This window comes from Engraulis encrasicolus, chromosome 18 (assembly GCF_034702125.1).
Source record: "Engraulis encrasicolus isolate BLACKSEA-1 chromosome 18, IST_EnEncr_1.0, whole genome shotgun sequence".
Classification (NCBI taxonomy): Eukaryota; Metazoa; Chordata; class Actinopteri; order Clupeiformes; family Engraulidae; genus Engraulis; species Engraulis encrasicolus.
In genome coordinates this window covers 19,114,104-19,135,969 of record NC_085874.1, presented here as the reverse complement: position 1 = coordinate 19,135,969, position 21,866 = coordinate 19,114,104, and the positions used below count along the sequence as shown (strand labels likewise).

Sequence of the window (21,866 nt, the reverse complement as noted above, 5' to 3'; positions counted from 1 at the left end):
CAACCAAATGGATAGAGAGAATGCTTTACACCCTTCTATTGACAAACACAAGAAAATTCTTTCACTGCGTTACAGATACAATCAGATACTGTCAGACTGTATAGCCAAGGCATTTTTGTTTACACAACAAAAATATTTTGAATTTGGGGAAAAGCCACACAAATTGCTGGCTAGACAACTCAGGAAGATGGAGAGTGATCGCACAATAACTCAACTAAAATCAAATCAGGGGGATATATTGGTTTCCTACAAAGATATTAATCAAAGGTTTCAAAAGTTTTATGAAGAATTATACTCTTCTACAACAGTAGATTGTTCTACTATGAACACCTTCCTGGACAGCTGTGATCTTCCCACTTTAGAAAAAACAGATCAGGACTTTCTGAATGCAGAGCTCTCTGTTGAAGAAATACAAGAAACAATTAAATTATTGAAAAAATAGTAAGACCCCAGGGCCCGATGGGTTTCCAAACGAGTTTTATAAGAAATTCAGTGATCTTATCTCTCCTCACCTTCTAAGAATGTATACACAAGCAAAAGAAGATGGCACTTTACCTCCCTCACTTAATGAGGCCATCATAACAGTGTTACCAAAAAAGGGGAAGGATCCAATGGAAGTGAGCAATTATAGACCCATATCACTTTTGACATCTGACCAAAAGATACTAGCTAAAACTCTTTCTCTCAGACTTAATTCTTTAATCGGTAAACTTGTTCATCCGGACCAGACAGGTTTTATACCAAATAGACACTCCTTCTTTAATCTCAGACGCCTCTTTAACATAATCTACTCTCAGAAAAAAGAATCCCCTGATTTAGTTATCTTATCATTGGATGCACAGAAAGCTTTTGATAAATTATTATGGCCCTATCTATTTTCTGTGCTAGAAAAATATAACATTGGTAACAATTTCAAAAAGTGGTTGATGGTTTTGTATGACAGACCTAGTGCCAGAATCCTAACTAATGGCATCCTTTCTCCACCCTTTCTCTTGCACAGAGGTACAAGACAAGGGTGTGCCTTATCACCCTTGCTATTTGACTTGGCCATTGAGCCTCTGGCACAAAAGATCAGGTCAGAGGCCCGCATACATGGATATGATCTCAATAATACACTGAATAAGATTTCCCTTTATGCAGATGATGTATTATTGTATGTGACTAAACCTTTATCTTCCATACCAGTCATACTAGATCTGATATCTCATTTTGGAAGCTTCTCAGGTTATACGATCAATTGGTTAAAGAGTGAATTAATGCCTATAAAAACAAACAATCTCACAGCTTTACAGGGGTTTCCTTTCAAAATATCATTGCAAGAATTTACATATTTAGGTATCAAAGTCACTAAGGACTGTCAATCACTGTACAAGCACAACTTCCCTCCATTAATATCTAAGCTGCAGAACAACATTGAGTTTTGGAAATCACTTCCCATTTCACTAGCAGGAAGAATCAATGCAATAAAAATGGTCTTCCTCCCTCAAATTTTATATCTCTTTCAAAATATTCCAATTTTCCTGCCTAAGAAATTCTTCAAAAAGGTTGACACACTTATAACTCCATTTTTGTGGGACAATAAGACACCTAGAATTAAAAAAACACATCTTTGCAGACATAAGTTAGATGGTGGCATGGGTCTCCCTGATTTCTTTACATATTACCAGGCCTGTGCTTTCCGTATTGTGATTATGTGGTTGGATCACACTTTTACTGATCCAACTTGGATTGTAATGGAAAGAGCAGATTGTGCTCCATACGACATAGGTACACTTGTGTTATCACCAACAAAAATTCAGAAGGCTTGCTACAGTCATAACTTTATAATCCACAATGGCATTCGCATATGGCAACAGATTAAGTCAAGGTTCAATGCTAAATCTCTGTCCTTTTCTTTACCTATAGCCAAAAATCCATCTTTTCCTCCATCCTGTATGGACACTGCCTTCTCGCAATGGAGAGAGCTGGGTATTTTGAACATTGGGAACCTTTTCATAAATAACAACTTTGCCTCTTTCAGTCAACTTCAAAGTCAATATGGTCTACATAAAAATAATTTCTTTAGATACCTACAGGTGAGGGACTATGTGAAGAAACATGTACCCAAATTAGATAGTGTGGAACCCACAACTCTGGATGTGTTGTTTATATTTCAAGGCAGAGCCAGACATCTCATTTCTACACTTTATTCTGCATTATTAAGCAGGTCCTCACCATCTACTCAAGGTATTAAAACTCTTTGGGAGGAGGAATTTGGGGAGGGAATAAGTGAAGAACTTTGGGACGATGCTTTGGAAAACATACATAAATGCTCTGCTAACTCGAGACACTGTTTGATTCAGTTTAAGATAATCCATAGACTTCACTTCTCAAAAACGAAACTACACAAGATATTTCCAGAAGTCTCCCCATTGTGTGATAAATGTATGGCAGACGAAGCCTCTCTGCTTCACAGTTACTTTCTTTGCCCTAAAATTTTACCATTCTGGGTCCAGATATTCAAAACAATATCAGATATGCTTGAGACTTTACTGGAACCAGATCCATTTTTGGTGGTACTAGGTGTGTCAGATAAGTTTAACTTACTCCCAGTATTCCAACGAAAATTGTTATCATACATGTTAATTATAGCCAAGAAACTACTTTTACAGTTTTGGAAGAAAAGTGAGATCCCTTCTGTTAAAATGTGGCTAGACGAAATGATTCGACTTTTGCACCTGGAAAGAATACGGTATGTGTTATCAGACAGACTGGAGAAATTCGAGGAGATTTGGTATCCCCTTCTCCAACACATTAATTGATTGTTGTTTGTTAATTCATATTAATATCTGATTGCCTCATTATTGTAATATGTAAGGAAGTCCCAGGGTGTGCTGTGTATTTGTGTGAGGGTGGGGGGTGGGTTTTATGTTTTATGTTTTTGGTCTTTGTTGTCTGTTATATGTGCGTTGTTGTTATCTTCTACTTAAAAACAATTTTGAATGTACATAAATGTGTGATACTTTGAAATGCTTTTCACAATAAAAAAGATTTGAAATAATAAAATAACATTTCTTCTGCACTCCCCCATCCCGACCATAAAGAAGTTTCTCTGAGCATAGCCACAAGATACGTGACCTGGCCATGGCAGAAGAGAAGAGCAGTCCAAAGTTTTTCTTCAAAGGCTAAGCTGTCTTTTGTACCCAGCACAGAGTCTGCAGCACACAACTTCTCTCTCTCTGTCTCTCTGTCTCTCTCTCTCTCTCTCTCTCTCTCTCTCTCTCTCTCTCTCTCTCTCTCTCTCTCTCTCTCTCTCTCTCTGTCTCTCTGTCTCTCTCTCTCATCTTTATATTTTGTGCCATACTAACAGCCTTTGTTGGCTAGGAAAAAAAGATGACGGAAAGAAAAAACAGACGTACTGTATCCTACTGAATAATTCTCTCTCAGACCAAGCAGTGCAGCTGCTCACCACCAGATGCCACAGTGAGCAATGCCCAGAAAGGCAACATTTCCACCAACCATAAAGCAGCTTTCTCGGATAGACAACCACCCTCTTCACATATCAAATAGATGTACAAAGAGACCCACCCTCCCTTTGTGAAGGCACAGTGGCACACAGTGGGTAGTAAAAGGGCTAAACTCAAAGTAAGAAAAGATTCTCTGCTGAGGTATACAGTCTGTTTCATGAATGCTACTGCAGCTCGGAATGACAAAAGTGATATGTCTAATGCTGCTTCCTCCAACCCATCCCCTGGTCACACACACACACACACACACACACACACACACACACACACACACACACACACACACACACTCTGAGGGGTATGGTGTCACTGCACAGGATGTCAGAGGAGCCACCTTAGTGTCAGCTCAGGAGGTACAAGAAGAAAACTGCATCAGTTTTTTTCCCCAGCACGCAGGGCAATCCACTGTGCAACTATGCATTTTTTCATGTTGGAGGAAGGGTGGCTGAAGGAGAAACTAGCTGTGTGTGTGTGTGTGTGTGTGTGTGTGTGTGTGTGTGTGTGTGTGTGTGTGTGTGCGCGTGCGTGCGTGCGTGCGTGCGTGCGTGTCCCTGTGTGGTGTTCTAAAGAGGTCTTGAAGGGAAGGCAAGACAAGCCAAGTTTATTTGTATAGCACATTTCATACACAGGTGCAATTCAATGTGCTTCACAAAAAAGTAAAAATAAAAGAAACAAGAAAGAATTCAATGAAGTCAAAACATTAAGATAAAACATTGAATAAGTAGAATCAAAGAAAATTGAAGACACATCATTTAAGAGCTGCTCAACTGATCAGTGAAGGCATCTGAGGACAGCTTCATCTTGAGTCTAGATTTAAAACTTAAGATTTAATAGTGGGTGCACTTTATGCATCATCTGGAAGCTGGTCCTGCTAAAGCTTTGCAGCGTGGGAGTTACTGGCTGCCTCCCCACACTTTGTTTTGACCTTTAGAATTAGCAGAAAGTTCTTCTCCATTGATCTTAGTGACCTAGTTGGTGAATTCAGCTGAGGAAGATGAGTCGGCTGCACAAAACAAGAGCGAAATCCACTGTGCAACTGTGCATACGTGACATGCATTTTTTCGTGCTAGAGGAAGGGTGGCAGAAGGCTGGAGGAAAAACTGCATGTGTATGTGTGTGTGTGTGTGTGTGTATTTGGTGTTCGAAAGAGTGTTTTGAAGAAGATGAGCAGGCTGTGGTCGATGCTGGTCTTGTTTTGTGCAGAAGCTCCAGAGTCCCCTAGCCACACAAGCCCAACTCCCACAGCAAAAAATGTCTTCAGTCACAAAGCAAAAGCCCCTTTTGTCGGAGCACACACATACAAAACCAGCCAACATGCCTGTGCCCTTGGGGCTGTACACACACATGCATGCACACATGAATCCTTCGCCAACCGGCTGTCTGCATAACACCAAAGATAAGCTACCAGCTTTAATTTCTTTGGGAATAGTAAAGATTACCGGCATCTCCCATTCCAGAGCAGCCAGCATTTTTCTTTTTTCATTCCTTCTCTTTCCCTACATTTTACATTTTAAGTCATTATAATGGGTCGAACCATAGATTATATTTTGTGAGCCATATAAATGAATTGCGATCAGATTAAGCAGCATGGAAAAGAATCCAGGCTTTTCCAATCATTCTCTTTACTGGTAATGCCGCCACTAATCTGTGGCCTTTGGTATTCTTTGCACATTGGAAAATCCCAACAAATCAATTAAACCAACCAATGACGGTCAACTAAACATAATATTCACCTTAGTAAATACACATTCACTGCTATACAATATTATAGCAAGAAATAAGGCACTGGGAAAATTGCCCACGAATAATAGGTAAACCGCCCTCTGGCCACTGGCCTATAAGGAATTGCCCATTAATAATGACTAAGACACTTGTACTGGTAACAGGGAAAAATACCCAGTGGTTGCTGGTCTATAGTTAAGGCACATCAGCAACCGATCATCACGCATGATCTGCACGCATGAATCTTCATGGCTAGCAATGAAGTTGCAACAAGCTGCTAGCAAGTGCTAAATAGTGCTTGGTCATTCACAAGTACCAATACAGTCTACACACTGTAACTTCGAAGTAATTCGACATAAGGCATCAAATATACAATATAACATCACTATAAACAGTTTAGCAATGAAATATGACCCTTAAGAAACGAAGTAAGGCACTAACAGTAAGACATTTTCAACAGAAAGCATGTACAAAAAACGACTGCAGTAGCTAACTTTAGCAGCTAAAATGGGACACTGAAATCACTCAAATTCGGTTGAAAACACATCTCCAAACATCTACAACAATACTACAACTGAAAACAAGGCAGGAAATACTTACAATTTGTCATCCACGCACACCACAAACGAACACAAAGTTGAATAGGCAGACGGCACGTTTCATCCGACCGTCTCCCAAAACTGCTGTGTAATAATGGCTGAATTAAAAGGATTCCAAATTGTCTACATAAGTCAAACCTGTAGAGGGCGCTGTTTCCACTGAAAGTCTATGGCCTTTACAACTATTCCAATAATGACCTAACACATTACAGTAATCAGGTGGGACGGGGGAATCATCTACTTGATGTTGGAGTATTTTTACTAGACTTTTATGACAGCAAACCTACAGCAATGTCTTTGGAATGTGAGACAAACCAAAAGAGAGTTGGGGTTGAGAATTCCAGGAAGAGACTCCAGACAGTGTTCAAAACTCTGGTGTCCAGTCTGGCTTCATAAAACATCATACTCTTGACACTGGTAATTTAATCACTGTGCGCTGTGACTTCACAATCTCTTGCAGTCAACTAAAACTAAATGTCTCAAATCTTTGCTGAGGAGATCTGCTATTTGGCGCTTATGATATAACATGCAGTCCTCGCAGTGAAGACGAGATCAACTGGGGAAAACAACCTTCATCCAACAATAATAAGCTAGTAGCTTAATTATCATAGACTTTCAAACCTCTTCAAGACTTGGTCTGACCAAGAGCATAACAATCAAAATTTCCCAAACGGCATGTTTGACCTGCCTCCCTTGGAGGAGTTCCCGATTTGTCTGGAGCTCAGAAACGATATTTGTACTGCTCCTGGCCTGACTAGACGCAACGCTGAAGGTGTTGTGTCACTAGGAGGGCGCGGCATGGCTAATATTCATGATTAAATTCATGATTTGCAGAGGGTTTGTGTTTTACTACAGTATATTCCTATGAGGTAGTGAAAAGAAGTGAGTGGGGTTGACAGGTGATGTCCGCTCTGCTGTCTGTCAGTCTCCCCAGCTGATGTCCAAATGTCAGCAGTGGCCCCCATTTTGTGCCTTCGACTGAGTGTGTAATTGACAGGTCAGCAGAGACCAGTCTTTCCTGGATGGATGAGCTTTTGAAAGCTCTCGAAAAAGTAGTTGGCCAAGAAATGGTGCAGGAGGAAACGAGTGAATGGAGGAGGTTTTTTTCTATTCCGTTCCATTTTCTTCCCTTTTCACAAGTAGAGTTTTCAATAACCCTTGGGTGAACTCCCTCCAGAGAGCTAAATTGGACGTGGATGCTTTCTGTCAATGTGCACACCTGTCAGGATCTCTGTGGATACGCTCAGTATCCTTCTAATGAACCCATTACAGTGGCACTAGATATACTAATGTCAGTAATGTCTCTGGAGATACTAACGTCAGTAATGTTTCCATCCTACTCAGGCAATCTGTACCGTCCAATTCTTGTGAAGCCAGTCACAGTCTGCACTAGAGATGTACAGGATCCAAGATCCGGTTCCGGATCCGGCAGGATAATAGGGTTTTTCAGACTATCCGGATCCGGCAGGATCTTAAGCAGTGGATCCGGTATCCGGCAGTTACCTAAAAATCAGGATCTGGGGCATCTCTACTTTTTAAGTAGCCTAGGCTTTTCAGTCAGTCTTTCACAACCCCAATCACTGCATGAAGTGAAAGGCCTTTGGAAGCGGCCATTGAAGGCAGTGTGGCAGTAAGCCAATGATTCTTAAAAATAGTTTGCGCCAAAGTAATAAAAAGTGTGCGAGTTGGCTATGTGTTTCAACCCTTTAGGATCCGTAGGATCCGGTATCCGGTTCCGGATCCGGCAGGATCTTAAGCAGTGGATCCGGTACCCGGCAGGATCCTAACAATCAGGATCCGGTGCATCTCTAGTCTGCACACTCATGAGAAACAACAAAGCTCTTGAAGGGTTTATGTGTGAAAGCCTCCTTGCCTCGATTGATTGGTTAGACAAGAGCCACTTCAGCAATGTCTCGATCTCACTTTGTGGCAAATGGAAAGAGATGTGGGGAGGAAAAAAAACTAACCTAATTTCCAACATGGCCTTTGAGGACATGGTGCTCTGGGCTGTGGTAACTGCTCTTCTGCTCTAAGGCTTTTGACATTCTTCGCATGTTGGAGAATCACAACAAATTGATCCTTAAACAAAGCAATAATTGACAGCTGTCTAATCAATTGCCAACTATTGTCATCATTGCTGTCTTTGCTCAGATGTGAAAGCCAGGTGCCAAAGTGTCTATGCCAAAGTGACATATGCCTCGTTGTCTCAATTTGGTTGGCTGTCCGAGAGGCACTTTGGCAGCACCCCAATCTCACTCTGACAATGCAATGAGAGGAGGGGTGTCAAAGTGTATCTGGATACCACAGCAATCAACCTGTCAGCTCCTCATTGAAAAAGGTTTGAAAGACAAAAAAGGGATCGTCAGTTAAAGATACATTTGGCAAGAAACCCTAATAGGTACTCCAGGGTAAGGCATGAAAGTTTAATCAATACCTGACAGTCCTGTCCATCAAATCAGCTCGGAAGTAATTACACATAACAGCAACAATGTGTCACTTTTACTTTTTTTCAGTTTGTAGTGCTTGCCTTGCCAAGGTGTAAAAAAAAGGTCAGAAGGGTGCGGCGCTGTGCGGTGTGCGGTGTGGGGTGTGGGGGGTGGTGCAACTACTTTTGGATCGATTACTACATGTAGTCCTGCAAGGGTGTTTAAATAGGGAACACGTGGCACAATTTGGTCACTTCTAACTTAAAGCACCCAATATTTCCCACAGCAAAGCTGAGCCAAGTTAATGCTAATGAGTTGGTGCCGCGTGCCTTGCTGACTGGGGCAGCGTCGGAAGGCGAGAGAGGTCAGGTTAAACTCATCACAGGTCAGAGAAGAACATACTTTATTACTGAAACACGGTGGACTGCTTTTTTAAAAATATATTTCAGAGGTGTATTAATCTCTATAGGTATACATGTAACTAGCAGCCGCAGCAGATAATTCTGCTGTCAGAGTACTCAGAGAAACAGCAGCTTAGTCTCTCACGTATGGACAGGAAATATTATGCACAAACAAACGAATCAATAATATCTGCAGATTACTTTAATCTAACACTTCAAAAGCATTGATGAGATTCTACACCTGACGCCTACTCGAAAAACACAAACTTGTATAACAAAATAAGCCTGATATTAGCTCTGCCTGCTGTTCTGGCTTGGCCAAGTGCTCATTACAGGCCAGATTGATGTTCCGACGACGTTTCCATTTCCCATCAACGCCCCGGGGCCACTTGATGCGCCGTGACCCCACTCTCGGACGGCGCCGGTGTGTGGGGTCAGCCGTGACGGAGCGGCGCGGAGCATATGTGCGCTGCCAGCCCCTATGGTGAGAGAGGTTAACACACTGTAACAGCACTCGTACATCACTGCCAAGCCCACACTAAAAATACCCACCCCACCGCTCCCCACACACACACCTGACAGCTCTGTCCTTATCGCTGTCGATGGTTATGAGGAAAAGCAGGTGGTTAGATGGAAATGGATGAATGGATGGATGGAGAGATGGATGGATGAAGAGATGGAAGGCTAGAGGTGATGGCAGGGGAAAAAGAATACTGATAATCTGCTTTAGTCAAGCACCTCTATAATTTCCCTGCATTCCTCTCCTTCGCCTTTCTCTCCTGTTTCTCTTCTTCAGGGGTGTTCACTTCAAGCGGCTTAAGGCAGCTAAAACCTACTGTATGCCAGACAGGTGCGGCGAGCATCTCTGAGGCAGCGGCCAGGCAACACTACCGTACAGCATCTTATCTGGACCATGACCCAATACTGCAGTGATGTGTGCATCAGCAGAGTGATCTTAAGGCCCTTTTCCAAAGGCCAACTTTCAGCCTGGTACAGCTCGACATGGCATGACTCAGCCGCCGTTTGTTGCTTTTCGATTAGCTAGGTACAGCACAGCTCGAACTCCAGCCCTCGTTTTTTTTGGCTGGCTAAACCGAGCTGAGTTGGTACTGTCGCTGTCTACTACCCAAAATGCTGTGCTTCAGCCCCCCGCAACAATGGGGAAAAAAACAATCATGGGGGCCACCAGATCAACTACCTTGGAACTCTCTTTAGTTTGACACTGAATTACGTTGATATAAACATTTTGGTATCCAAATATGATGTCGTTCAAACTATTAATAGCCTACTTTGATAGATCCGGTACTGTATCTGTTGGCCTTACTGTGCTCAACTAGCCTGCATAAAGTAATGCTATGTGACAACGTCAAAAACATACTGTAGCTCCAACCATATTCTGCAATGGAAACCCAAACCAGGCTGACTGAGCACCACCACTCAGCTTGTGTGTGGAAAAGTGCCTAAAGGTAACCGCCAGATCAGACTTTATGCACATAAGAGGTAAACACGTTTGGTCTGCTTGGGGATCGGAATTAAATAAATGACTGTTTCAACACAGAGAACAAACACCTGTGCCTCTGTTCAAGATCCCCAACTGTGTGTTCTATTTCTTCGCCTGGCCAAGCCAAAAAAAACAGTCTCCTTGGACTTTTCAAACACCAAACGGCAATACATCAAGTGCTAAAAAAAATTACAGCTTCATATTAATACAAAAAAATTGTCCCAATGCACCATCTTGTGATGGACCACAGAACCGTGTTCCTCTGTGTCAACACAGCTTTAGACATGTGGCTTCAAAAAAAAGATGAAGAAGAAAAAGGCTGAGAGCAGGGGCCTGCTGCTGTTTGTAGTAGCCCATGCTGAGATGCTCCATATTTGTCCGCTTTGAAGAACACAGCCATAGCAGTGGAAATTCAGAGGGGTCTCATAATTCACTACACACACACACACACGCACGCACGCACGCACGCACGCACACACGCACGCACGCACGCATGCAGGCACGCACGCAGGCAGGCAGGCACGCACACACACACACAATCCCAACGTAATATCTTTGTGGGGCCCTCCCATTGACTTCCATTCATATTAAACCTAACAATAGCTAAAGAATGCTAATCTGTGCCCAAACCAAAACAATCCCTAACCCTAACCTGTCAGCGAGGAAATGTTTATACACTTTTACTTCTACCACTAACAACAAAAATACCCCAGCAAAAGGGATCAAAACATGTGGGGTACAGGATTTGGGCCCCATATGGAGCGAGGGCCCCACCTTGTTGGTGTGCTCCAATAGCAGTGGCCTCGAGAAGGTATATTGGTGCAGTACACACACACACACACACACACACACACACACACACACACACACACACACACACACACACACACACACACACACACACACACACACACACACACACACACACACACACACACACACAGCCTTGTCTGTAAATGATGAAAATATTTCAGCTTGTTACACCTATCCCAGACAGGGCCTGTGCTGTCACAGGGGCTTTGCCTTTCTTCCCTTACACAGACCATGTGCTTATGGACAGATGATCCCGTGTTTGTTTTCTTCCCTCCCCCGTAAGGTCTGTCTATCATTCGTTAAAGCTGGACAACATGCCTGTCTGAGTGAACCATTTCTCTCCCGCAACAGCCAAAAACACACTAAAAGGCTTCATAGCACAGAAAATCAAACAGCTGCAAATCACAGAGAGGGATGGGGAGAACAGTAATGTTGTAGCTCTCTCTCTAACACACACGTGCACACACAAGTGCGCACACACACAAACACACACACACACACACACACACACACACACACACACACACACACAGACACACACACACACACACACACACACACACACACACACACACACACACACACGCACACACACACACACACACACACACACAAAAGACCAGCGAATGCACATTTTGATTATGTAAAATCTAAATTCTATTGTAGAGCAACGGGTCATCAAGTTAAATGGCTCAAGCTCTAAAGTTTAGCCTTCCAGTAGGCCATTAAATGGCAGGTCACTCGGCTTCTTTGAAGCCTTCAATCATTCCATGCACACAGTAAAGTGCTTAGGGGGATGCAATAACAAATGCATTGGATTCCACCGTGATATACTGTGACAGAGGTTACATAAATTCATAGGGTTATTTTTTCCACACTCTGAAGTGAGACTGATCAGAAATAGGGGTGTTGTATTGTGTAGACCTCCTTCTGTATGATGTTCACTTCTCTGATTTGTTGAGCTCCTATTAATTACCTCCTGAATACTGGGGATCTCTTTTCATCTCATCTCATCTCTTTTCTTTTTTACGCTTTGAGGGGCAAATCCACCTATCTGCCTTCATCAGCAGTGTCCTTGCACCTCTCTGAACCCCATCTCCCATACCGTCTCGCCTCTGTGACTGCATCATTCTCAGTCTAGGCAGATGGTGACACCAATGAAAGCTCCTTTAAAAGCTGCGGACGTGACGATGTTAGGATTTTAAGTTTAATTAATCACTGTCCCGAGTCAACCGACGCATATTGGAGTCACTAGTAAGTGAACGATGACTCTCGCGACCACTTTCACGGTCTGCTGTCAGAACCCCAAATGTAACTTTTGTGAGAGCGGTCCACTAGAAGTGTTGTGGGAAACACTTCTCATACGAAAAAACATATACCGCATTCAGATTTGTATCAACTGCTGGCATTTCATGATGTAAAACTCACAGCGAGTTTATTTAAAGAGCACTTTTTCATGACAGTGTAGATTTTGAGACAGGCATGCCACGGGCTAAGGGTGGGCGATACATATCGTCTGCGAAGTTATCGTGAATGTTGTTTTGACGATGAGTAATTTTGCAATATCGAGATATTTTTATGAAGTCGCTAAACTCAACAAAGCGCTGTGACAGGACTCCTCCAGACAGCGACGACAGCCAAGCCTTTGAGCCAATAGTAATGTTGTTGTGAACTGGAGAATAAGTCTGTGAACCAATGAGCAGACAGTGCTGAGGGGGGCGGGCTGCAGCGTTTTTAGCAGACGGAGAGAAAGAGATCTCGTGTCACTCCTGCAGCGCTTCTGCTGCTGGGCAGTGAAGGACAGTTGCTGTTATCCAAATGGTGGATTTACATGAGGAATTCAACCATTAAACCAGCCATTGCATGATGCTGAGGGCGTTTTGGAACTATGTGCTTTAATCATCAACTGTCTGTGATTATGGAAAGCCAAATAGTTAGGAAGAGAAATAGCTTTGTCTCTGGTCTGAGAAATCGCGTTAGCATGCTAGTTAGCGAACTAAGCTAAGCAATGTTGTTCTCTACAAATAGATTGGCTGTTACTCACTACTCAAACACCCACCTGCATGTATAGATATCATAACTGCTTAGGTGGAAAAGTAATGTTAAGTTAGACTCGCGCAGTGAGTTAAATTACAATGTGTGAAATCCAACACATGCAATTTGCAGCTGCCATAGTTAGGTTCTGATTCCTATCTACAAATGCACTGTTTCCATGACTGTCCTCTAACAGAATCATTAGCAATACATCATAAAACTATTTTTTTATTTACATGGATATGTTTTCATGACAAGTGATGAAGTATTACTTTACAGTCCAGCATATGCATATTATTAAATTCAAAAAGTGAAAGCTCTTCAGCACAGCATTTTTCCCAACTCTCTGTCCCTCCCCAGTTGAAACACAAATGCAGCACTACTACCTCCAGTGCAGAATTGAAATCAGTCTGGAATCATGCACAAATCATAGACAGCATACATGTGTAGCTTGCAATGTTCTGCTTTACTCACCCTTCCCTGCCATGCCAAATTCCCATATTACGGTACGATTCTCTCCCCCCCCCGAATTTTGGAAATTATCGTCAAATTATCGTTATCGTGAAAATTCTAAAAATTATCGAGATAACTTTTTTTGCCCATATCGCCCACCCCTAGCACGGGCACAGCGCAAACTACGTCATCCTACATTGTGATCCTTTCATTGGGATCCTGATGAGCACACAACCAGTGAAGGAACCAGAACGAAAGCAGGACCCGCTGGTGAAAATATAACCCGTGCTTTCAAAAATACAACTAATCTTGGCGACTCAGAATATGTGGTGGGGCAGTGACACACCCGCCTCACCCCGGCAATGACACACGCGCCTCACCCCCCCTAATCCTCAATGAATGCTGTACAGTTATCCATTGGCTGTGAACCTCTGTGTGTGTGTGTGTGTGTGTGTGTGTGTGTGTGTGTGTGTGTGTGTGTGTGTGTGTGTGTGTGTGTGTGTGTGTGTGTGTGTGTGTGTGTGTGTGTGGCTCCTAAGTGCCATTTTGTGGGCATCTCAAGCATGGCGAAGCCCGTACGCAGCAAGCCAGACGCAACAACCCAGAAACAATATGCTCTAATTTAATTACGCTTAATTTGAATACATTATCTCAGATGACATTTTATTGTACTGACGTCTGAGACCCTGAAGTGTTCATCTGCTTTTACAGCTAACAACCGTAGCTCACAGACCACTAAAATAAAGTTTGGGATTAAAATTAGGTTGTGAAGTTAATGCAAATTAGCATGACTGAGGGCTGTTCATCACAGGACAGGGTGTTTGACTTTATGTGTGTGTTAAGATTCATGTCTTTTATTTTCTTATTTAGTTATTATTTTTTATTTTCTTTAGGTTTTGTTTTTGTAACCTTTTTATTATACTATTTATTGCTGGTTGATGGGGACTGGGACTGCAAACTTAATTGCCAACTGATGGGATTAATAATTAATACAGTTTTCTGAATCTGAATCTGTTACATCAGGCTCGTACACACAGACGGGAAACATTGAAAAGTGAGCTTTTTTAATCGGTTCTCTATTTCAAGGAGAAAAGAACAGGCATAAATTGGCTTGTTGGCCAGACCGACACTAACATACTGTCCAATAGGGATAACAGTGAGATGTAAGACAATTCCATTCAAACCAACTGGAAGCTCAGACTATTATCAGGGCTCTAGCTAGGATGAAAATATAGCGTAGGGGGCGAGGGAGCGTAGCGACCGAGAGGGACAACCCCCCCCCTCGGTCGCTACGCTCCCTCGCCCCCTACGCTGTCCTGTCCCCCCCCCCATGCACGGTGAGGAGTTTTTGACATTTTAAGGTAAAAATAGGCCATTCTTGGGGTACCTAAAAGGTAAATTATCAGTGTTGGGTTGCAGTAATGTAACTACCTGTCAACTCCCAATGTTACGCCCAATGTCTCCAGATTTGTTTGTATGGTAACAAGTAACGAGCCCAGCACTACTGCCCACACTGCTAACAGGTTGGCAACTACTCTTTGGAGAAACAAAGCCCTGAAATAAGGATGCGATGCTACACATGCATTTTGTTGTTGCTTCAAAGCCTTGATGCTGGCATACAGTACGCTTGTCACAGAGATTAATAAAAGCCGTCAAAACCCCGCGACAAATCATAATAGTAGTAGTAGTAGAGTGCTATATTGTCATTTAAATACAGTGAGTATGACATGCATGTCTATGATGACATGTGTCAGGTTTGGCAGAAGGACGATGTGGCATTGATCTGGCTGTAGGCTAGCCTACATAATACAGACAAAATGCCGTTACGCTGTATTGAAGATGAGCGTAACGGTCCAAAATAAGCGTCACGGTCCAAATTTATAGCGTAACGGGCCGCCACGCACTTTTGCGCTAGCTAGAACCCTGATTATACAACATAATAGGACAAACAGCATGACACCGTGCAGAATGATTATAATGACATGATAAAATGTATTACCGGTATTTCTCAACCACATGAGATACGTACATGCCCTTTATAACTACCATATTTTTTGGACTACATGTCGCTCCGGAGTTTAAGTCGCATCAGCCAAAAAATGCATTATGAATATGAAACATATACACGTCGCACCAGACTAAACGTCGCACATTTTTGAAAAGTTATTCTTTTCATGGAATCTGCGTTCTGATAACTGGCGTGTGGTAGGCTACTGCTCGAAGACGGCATGGTTTTATAAACGATCATCTGAGAAGCAGTGAAAATGCATCCAGAGGTGGTACTGGTAATACACCAACTATGCTGGTTCGCCAACCGCCATAAAAACACAAGAAGAAAAAGAAGAAGCAGCAGTGATAGAGCACCATGTTGCCCTGTAGTCAGGACAACATTCATTCACCAGTATTGTGTCTTTTGTTCTCATGTTTTAAAGCACGTGTACCAAGCAAACATTTCTGTTTTTAAACTGAGACGGTAGGCTATACAAAAAACGAACCCCAAACATGGCTAAATGCCCATGGAAACACAGCCAAATACAGTATGTACAACGCATCTTGTATTTTAAATGAACATTGCAACGGAGTTTGAGTCCGTTTCACTTTGCATCATTGAAACATTGGGCAGCGGAGAAAACCGCTGCTAAAATGACAGACGCTGTCACAGTATTGATTTGCGCATGGAGGACCGAGGGAGCGAGGCAACTTTGTTCCGTCTCCACACAACAGTAACTCTGGCCATTCGTGAAGTCTTTATGAGAAAATCAGACAAAATAAACTTTAAGCCTCGTGGTGCCTTTAAGAATAGCCTCGTTTCTCGTGGTTGGGCGACGAAAGGGGGAACTGACAATTGGGGTAGTTTGGTTCTGGGGGTAAGAATAATGCGGACGGACGTCAACAATCAAGCGCGACTGAAAGCTAACTGGAAACGACGGTAATCAAACATTTCAAACAAGTGATATACGGTTAAGTTTATGGTTAAGTTTAGGGTTAGAGTTAACCCCTTAGCGCAGCAGTATGGCTCTATGTAATGTCATAGTAATGTTGTTATGATGTAGTTAAGCATGTTCAGCAAGTGAGTAGGGTCGCCGGCAACCCCTGCTGCAGTAAGAGGCTACGGTCAGGGTTAGGGTTAGGTTTAGGGTTAAGGTTAGGGATAATGTTGGAGGAGGGCAGACATGGCATGAAGCTGACACAACGACAGCGCTCCCCTCCCGGAATGCACTCTCAACCAGGTCTATGGAGTTCCACAACGCGCCGCAAGCTCCACGCACAGGTCTGGGATAGCTGCTAGACGTTAGACTCGTTTTCAGACAGTATGACTTTGTCTAGCACTTGTTCATCCTTGCCACCAATAAATGCCTTCAAAACTGTTGCAAGAAGAAATTTTGCTGTTTTTTTCGTCATTGTTATCTGAAACAGTTATCACTTCAAGTTCTCAGACGAAATGGCGCTGTTGACCAGACCTGTGATAGGAGCTTGTAGAGCCATTGCAAACCACCTTGCATCACAATACATGTCCCACTACAGGTTAGGGGTGGGCGATATGACGATATTATATCGTGAATCGCGATATTGAGTAAAATATCGTCTCGAATCTGTCATATAGATCGTATAGATCGTCTTGCAGTGAGGATGTTTATTATCAGTATCAGAGTGATGTTTTCTCACTTGTGTTGTTGTCTTCACTTTATTCTTTACATTATTGTATTCCAATTGTACACTTTATGAGAGTATCATCAGTGTGTTAACATTTTACAAAAACAAATTACAAATTGCAAGTATATGAAAGTTGTTTTTTGTTGTTTTTATTTTTTGGATGGAAGATCGTGATAAAAAATCGAAATCGTGATTTCATGTTAAAAAATCGTGATACAACATTTTTGCCATATCGCCCACCCCTACTACAGGTGTTACAATGCGATACCTATCGCAATCCATGTGCATCCCGATACAGTGATACGCATCACAATATTTTAGGCCTATATTTTTTTGTTTCATTTCAAAGAAAAAAGACATTTGCATAATCAAATGCTATTTTTTTCCGTAGAGCAACAGTTACTGTATACTGTTGTGCATGTTAAAGACGGCCTTCACATAACTGTAGGCCTGTTCATGATGCGATACATATCATGAATGCCACTTGCTGTGTAGCATTCAAAAGTCAATGTATTTCATTAAATGACATATTGATATTGACACCTCCAATACGATACATGTATCGTGAAGAGGCCCCTTGACGATGTATCCCGATATCGATATTTTGAACACACCCCGACCACCCCTGTTGGAGTGGTGGAGAACAACACTGCTCTACAAAGCAAAAAGGCAGTAACTGCGCAGAGCTCAAAACTGAGTCAGTTGACTTTAAAATGATACTGTAATCCAGTATAAGTGTTTTTGGGAGATCATTGGCATGTGACAGTTTTATTACTTTATAGTACCACCTTTTTTGAAGATGACTCATTTTATTTAACTTCAGACTGTGATATATATGGCATTAAAGTCATAGTAATTCATTTTAAACAGTAATGCAGTTGCTGCCTTTTTGCTTTGTAGGGCAGAACACAGGTCTGACGAGAGACAGGCTACGGTGCTAGCTCAACATGCCAGACAAAAATATTTTCTACTGCCAAGAGTGTCTAGCTTACCAGAAGCTAATAGACAACCACTTTCCCTGTCGCAATGGCTGATCCCCCATGAAGGTTGTGTGTTTACCACTTCCATTAGCTGGGGCCCCGCGGCGAGAGCTAAGGGCACTCAGTGTGTATACAGTGTGCATGTGTGTGTGTGTGTGTGTGCGTGTGTGTGCGTGTGTGTGCGCGTGTGTGTGTGTTAGCAAAGCAGTAAAGCATTTTTTAAGCTGGAAGGCTGTTGGAATGCACAGTAACCTAACCATATCGGTTTTCCTTTCCTTTTATTTTTTTATTTTAATTTTTTTTAAATGTATCAGTGTTTAGAACAGAATTGTTCTAATTGCCATTGCCAAGAATTGTTCTAATTGCCATTCAGGATGACAGACCATGGGAAAACACAAGGAATAGTAAAGAAAATGCTAAGAAAACAGAAACCGAAAACAGAAAACATCACAGGCGTGATGATGCATGGCAAAGGATACATTTAGTCTGTCTCGGCTGAGCCTCAGCTGGAAGCATGATATAGGCCACACACTCGCACGCACGCACGCACGCACACACACACGCGGCTGCTTGCTAAAACATTTTCCTCAGGGACTGGATGGATTGCTACAGAAAAAAAGGAAGACGCAAAAAAAGAAAGGAAAATAATCTCCTCCATTTTTTTCGCCTTCTCTCATTCACACTGCATTTGAATTTCACAGTGTCTACCGAGCACAAACCCCTGTACACACCCACCCACCCAACCCGGTCCTCTATCCTTTGGTGAAATTCCTCTTTGGGGATAATTAAGCATGTTTGAAATGCATTTGAAATAGCAACTCTGGGAGTATGTAACGGATGTGTGAGGTATGGTATTCCACCTACGTGCTTGTGTCCGTGAGGGGATTTTTATGTTTCCTGGGCAGTAGGCCAATTTTATTTATTTATTTTTTTGCCTGAGTACAAGCTCTGCTACCTGGCTGACAGCTCTCAGTGGGGTCGTGCAAAAGGCCAAAGAGAAACTGATTTAAAATTGACACATGAAAAAGCTAAAAGGGAGTGTGAGGGCACTGGTGTTCCCCTTCAAGGAACACAAATTGGAGCGTGGCCTATTTTTAAAGTTTTAGACTCCTCTCCCTTTTATTTTTTTCCTCGTAGGACATTCTTCTAAGGTTTCACACACACACTGCAGCAGCCCCCACACTTCTTAGCTGTTTCCGATTAGAGGTGGAACATTGGAAAATAGACTGCACCTCCAATGACAACCTGTACTCACAATCTGCAAATGTCCAGTCCAGCCAAGTCATTCTAAAATCACCTGGTTGTATATAGGCTATGCACTTCATGAAGGTGACTGTGACAAGTAAGGCTGTAACGCTACACTCAACTCACGATTCGGTTCGTATCACGATTTTTGACCTACGGTTCGATACACCCCACGATTTCTGAAATGTATCTCCACTGAAGTTTGGAAACACTATCACATCAAATCATAAGGTTGTTTTCTGGAGTAATGGGTAATAAAACTTTGAAAGGGCGCATCACGATACTGCCTCCTTGTATCACGATACAGTATCGTGACTCATTGTATCGAACCGAGAAATTGTGATACACAATCGTTACAGCCCTAGTGACAAGTCAAGTACTCTTCAGGTGATGAAGTAATCTAGCTATTTCTCTCAAACTTTTTGTTTTAAGAATAAGGTGATCTGGTGAATTGCTATTGCACATACAGTACAGTATGTGACACTGGCTAGTAGTGAAGTGAAGTGAAAGTGAAAGTGAAATCCCAACTGGGAAACTCCAACTCCCATTGTCATTGTGACACAGCACTCCACAGCACACAAGTGCACACGGCACACAACGAAATTGAATTCATGCCTCACCCGTGTAATGTGTAATCTGTCAGTTAAGATTGAACAAACGTTATGGGCAGAGCCCTTCTTCAGCGTGTAATGAAAATTTGAGAGTTTGTGGGCGAATGAACATAGAAAAAAATCTGAAGAGTGCCGTCCTTCGCTTCCCTCAGTCTGCAGGAGGAGCCAGGAGCACTTACCTGGCAGGTGTGCCACAGGTGATCAGCTAGGTGGTTGATGTGGGAGAGGAGGAGACGCAGGAGGGGGGCCCTGAGGGTGGTGCTGGCCCCCAGTCTAATCAGGCAGTCGGACAGGCACTCCTGCAAAGAGAACTGAGAGGAGGGAAGGGATAAATGAGAGCAAGGAGAGTTTATTCCTACAGCTTATTCAATTGGAAATACAATGTACTATGTACACATCAATTCAAGGCAAACAGTTGGAAAACAAGAGAAACATCCTATGTAAATGAGAAATCAATAGTCTTTCGTGAAAAGGCAAACAAAAAAAATACAGGACTTGTCCAGATACAAATTTGCAAATGGAAATGACATCACACATATAAAAGCGCAAACAAATAAACAGGTACAGAAATGTATTTTTACTACTAAAAATGCTGAAACAAGCATCCATTCCAGTAAATATGCAGATGCTAGACAGACCACCAACCACACACACTCACGCTATGCACGCACGTGCACATGCACACACTCACATATATGTGCAGTGGTGCGAAGCGCACATCCATTTCAGAAAACATGTAGCGGAGGGAAACACTGAAGCACTGAGGAGTGAGACAGTAATGGTGGACCACATCTCTTGACAGCTATCCAGGAACATGTACCCACACATGCACAAAGACACACACACACACACACACTCTTGCACGTGCGGGTACACACACGCACACACAAGTGTGCGCACGCACGCACGCACGCACTCCATCACAATTTATGGAAAGCGCACACACACACACACACACGCACACGCACACGCACACACAATTCAAACGACACAAAACGCCCAAAGTAAACCCCACAAACACACTCCAAAGACAACAAAAAAGCCTGCACACCTGCACACATATAGCCGGAGAGCTCTTCACGGTCAAGAGCTTTGCAAGCCAGGGCAACATGTTCTCAGTGACAAAACACAATGCTTGGGCCCACCATTGCCTATTGCCAAAGCATTTGGGTCTCGAAGTCTCGTAATAAACGCAGGCTCCGGCTCTGGATACACCGCGGCCATTGATACGGATGAGCCGCTCCTAATGCAGCCTTGAGCCTCGCCGGCGAGTAATCACTCATGACATGGAAGTGGTCCAGATGAAAAATTCATCAGCAGGCTACAGGCAGCAGGCATCGGAGCACAGGCTGTGGCCAGTGTTGCCAGATTGGGCAGTTACCCACCCAATTTAGCTGCTTGGGATAGCCGCCTGCGGGTGAAAACGGGAAAAATCGGCAATTTGGCATTTTTTTTCCTGCAGTTTTATGCCCATAGAAACCAATTCAATTTGTTGAAATTGGGCGGAATTTAGCGGCTCCAGGTGGTTTTTGAGCACCTTTTGGGCTGGATTTGATCAGACACATCTGGCAACACAGGCTCTGGCCACGGGAAAGGCAGTTTCTCCAGGAAGCCTTCTGCATCACAACAGTCCACAACAGCCCTGTCTCTTGCACACGACAGTGTACAGTACAGTATAGGCCAAGAAATGGTGGGAGGAAAAGAAAGAAGGAAATGAAAAGACTGATAGAGAAAGAGAATGAGGCAAATAATATAGAAGAGGAGGAAGGAAAAAGTGAAAGACGTGAAAATCAGTTTCCTGAGTATTCAAAAGAGTACTCGAGTGGCAATCAGAGAGAGAGTCCATTAGTCCATCTGACCATTACTGCTTGTCACAAACATAGTGTCAAAATGCGGACTGGAAACAGGTAACTGGCTCCTT

At 42.9% G+C, this 21,866-nt stretch overlaps 1 protein-coding gene across 1 annotated transcript in view; it reads right to left on the bottom strand.

Annotated features, from left to right (window-relative positions):
- The window catches only part of mei4 (meiosis-specific, MEI4 homolog (S. cerevisiae)), a 67,925-nt gene that overhangs the window by 24,039 nt on the left and 22,020 nt on the right, over positions 1-21,866 (bottom strand). The window contains exon 5 of the mRNA XM_063223190.1: positions 20,125-20,256. Coding sequence (XP_063079260.1) covers positions 20,125-20,256 — 132 coding nt within the window. The remainder of the gene's footprint in view (positions 1-20,124; positions 20,257-21,866) is intronic.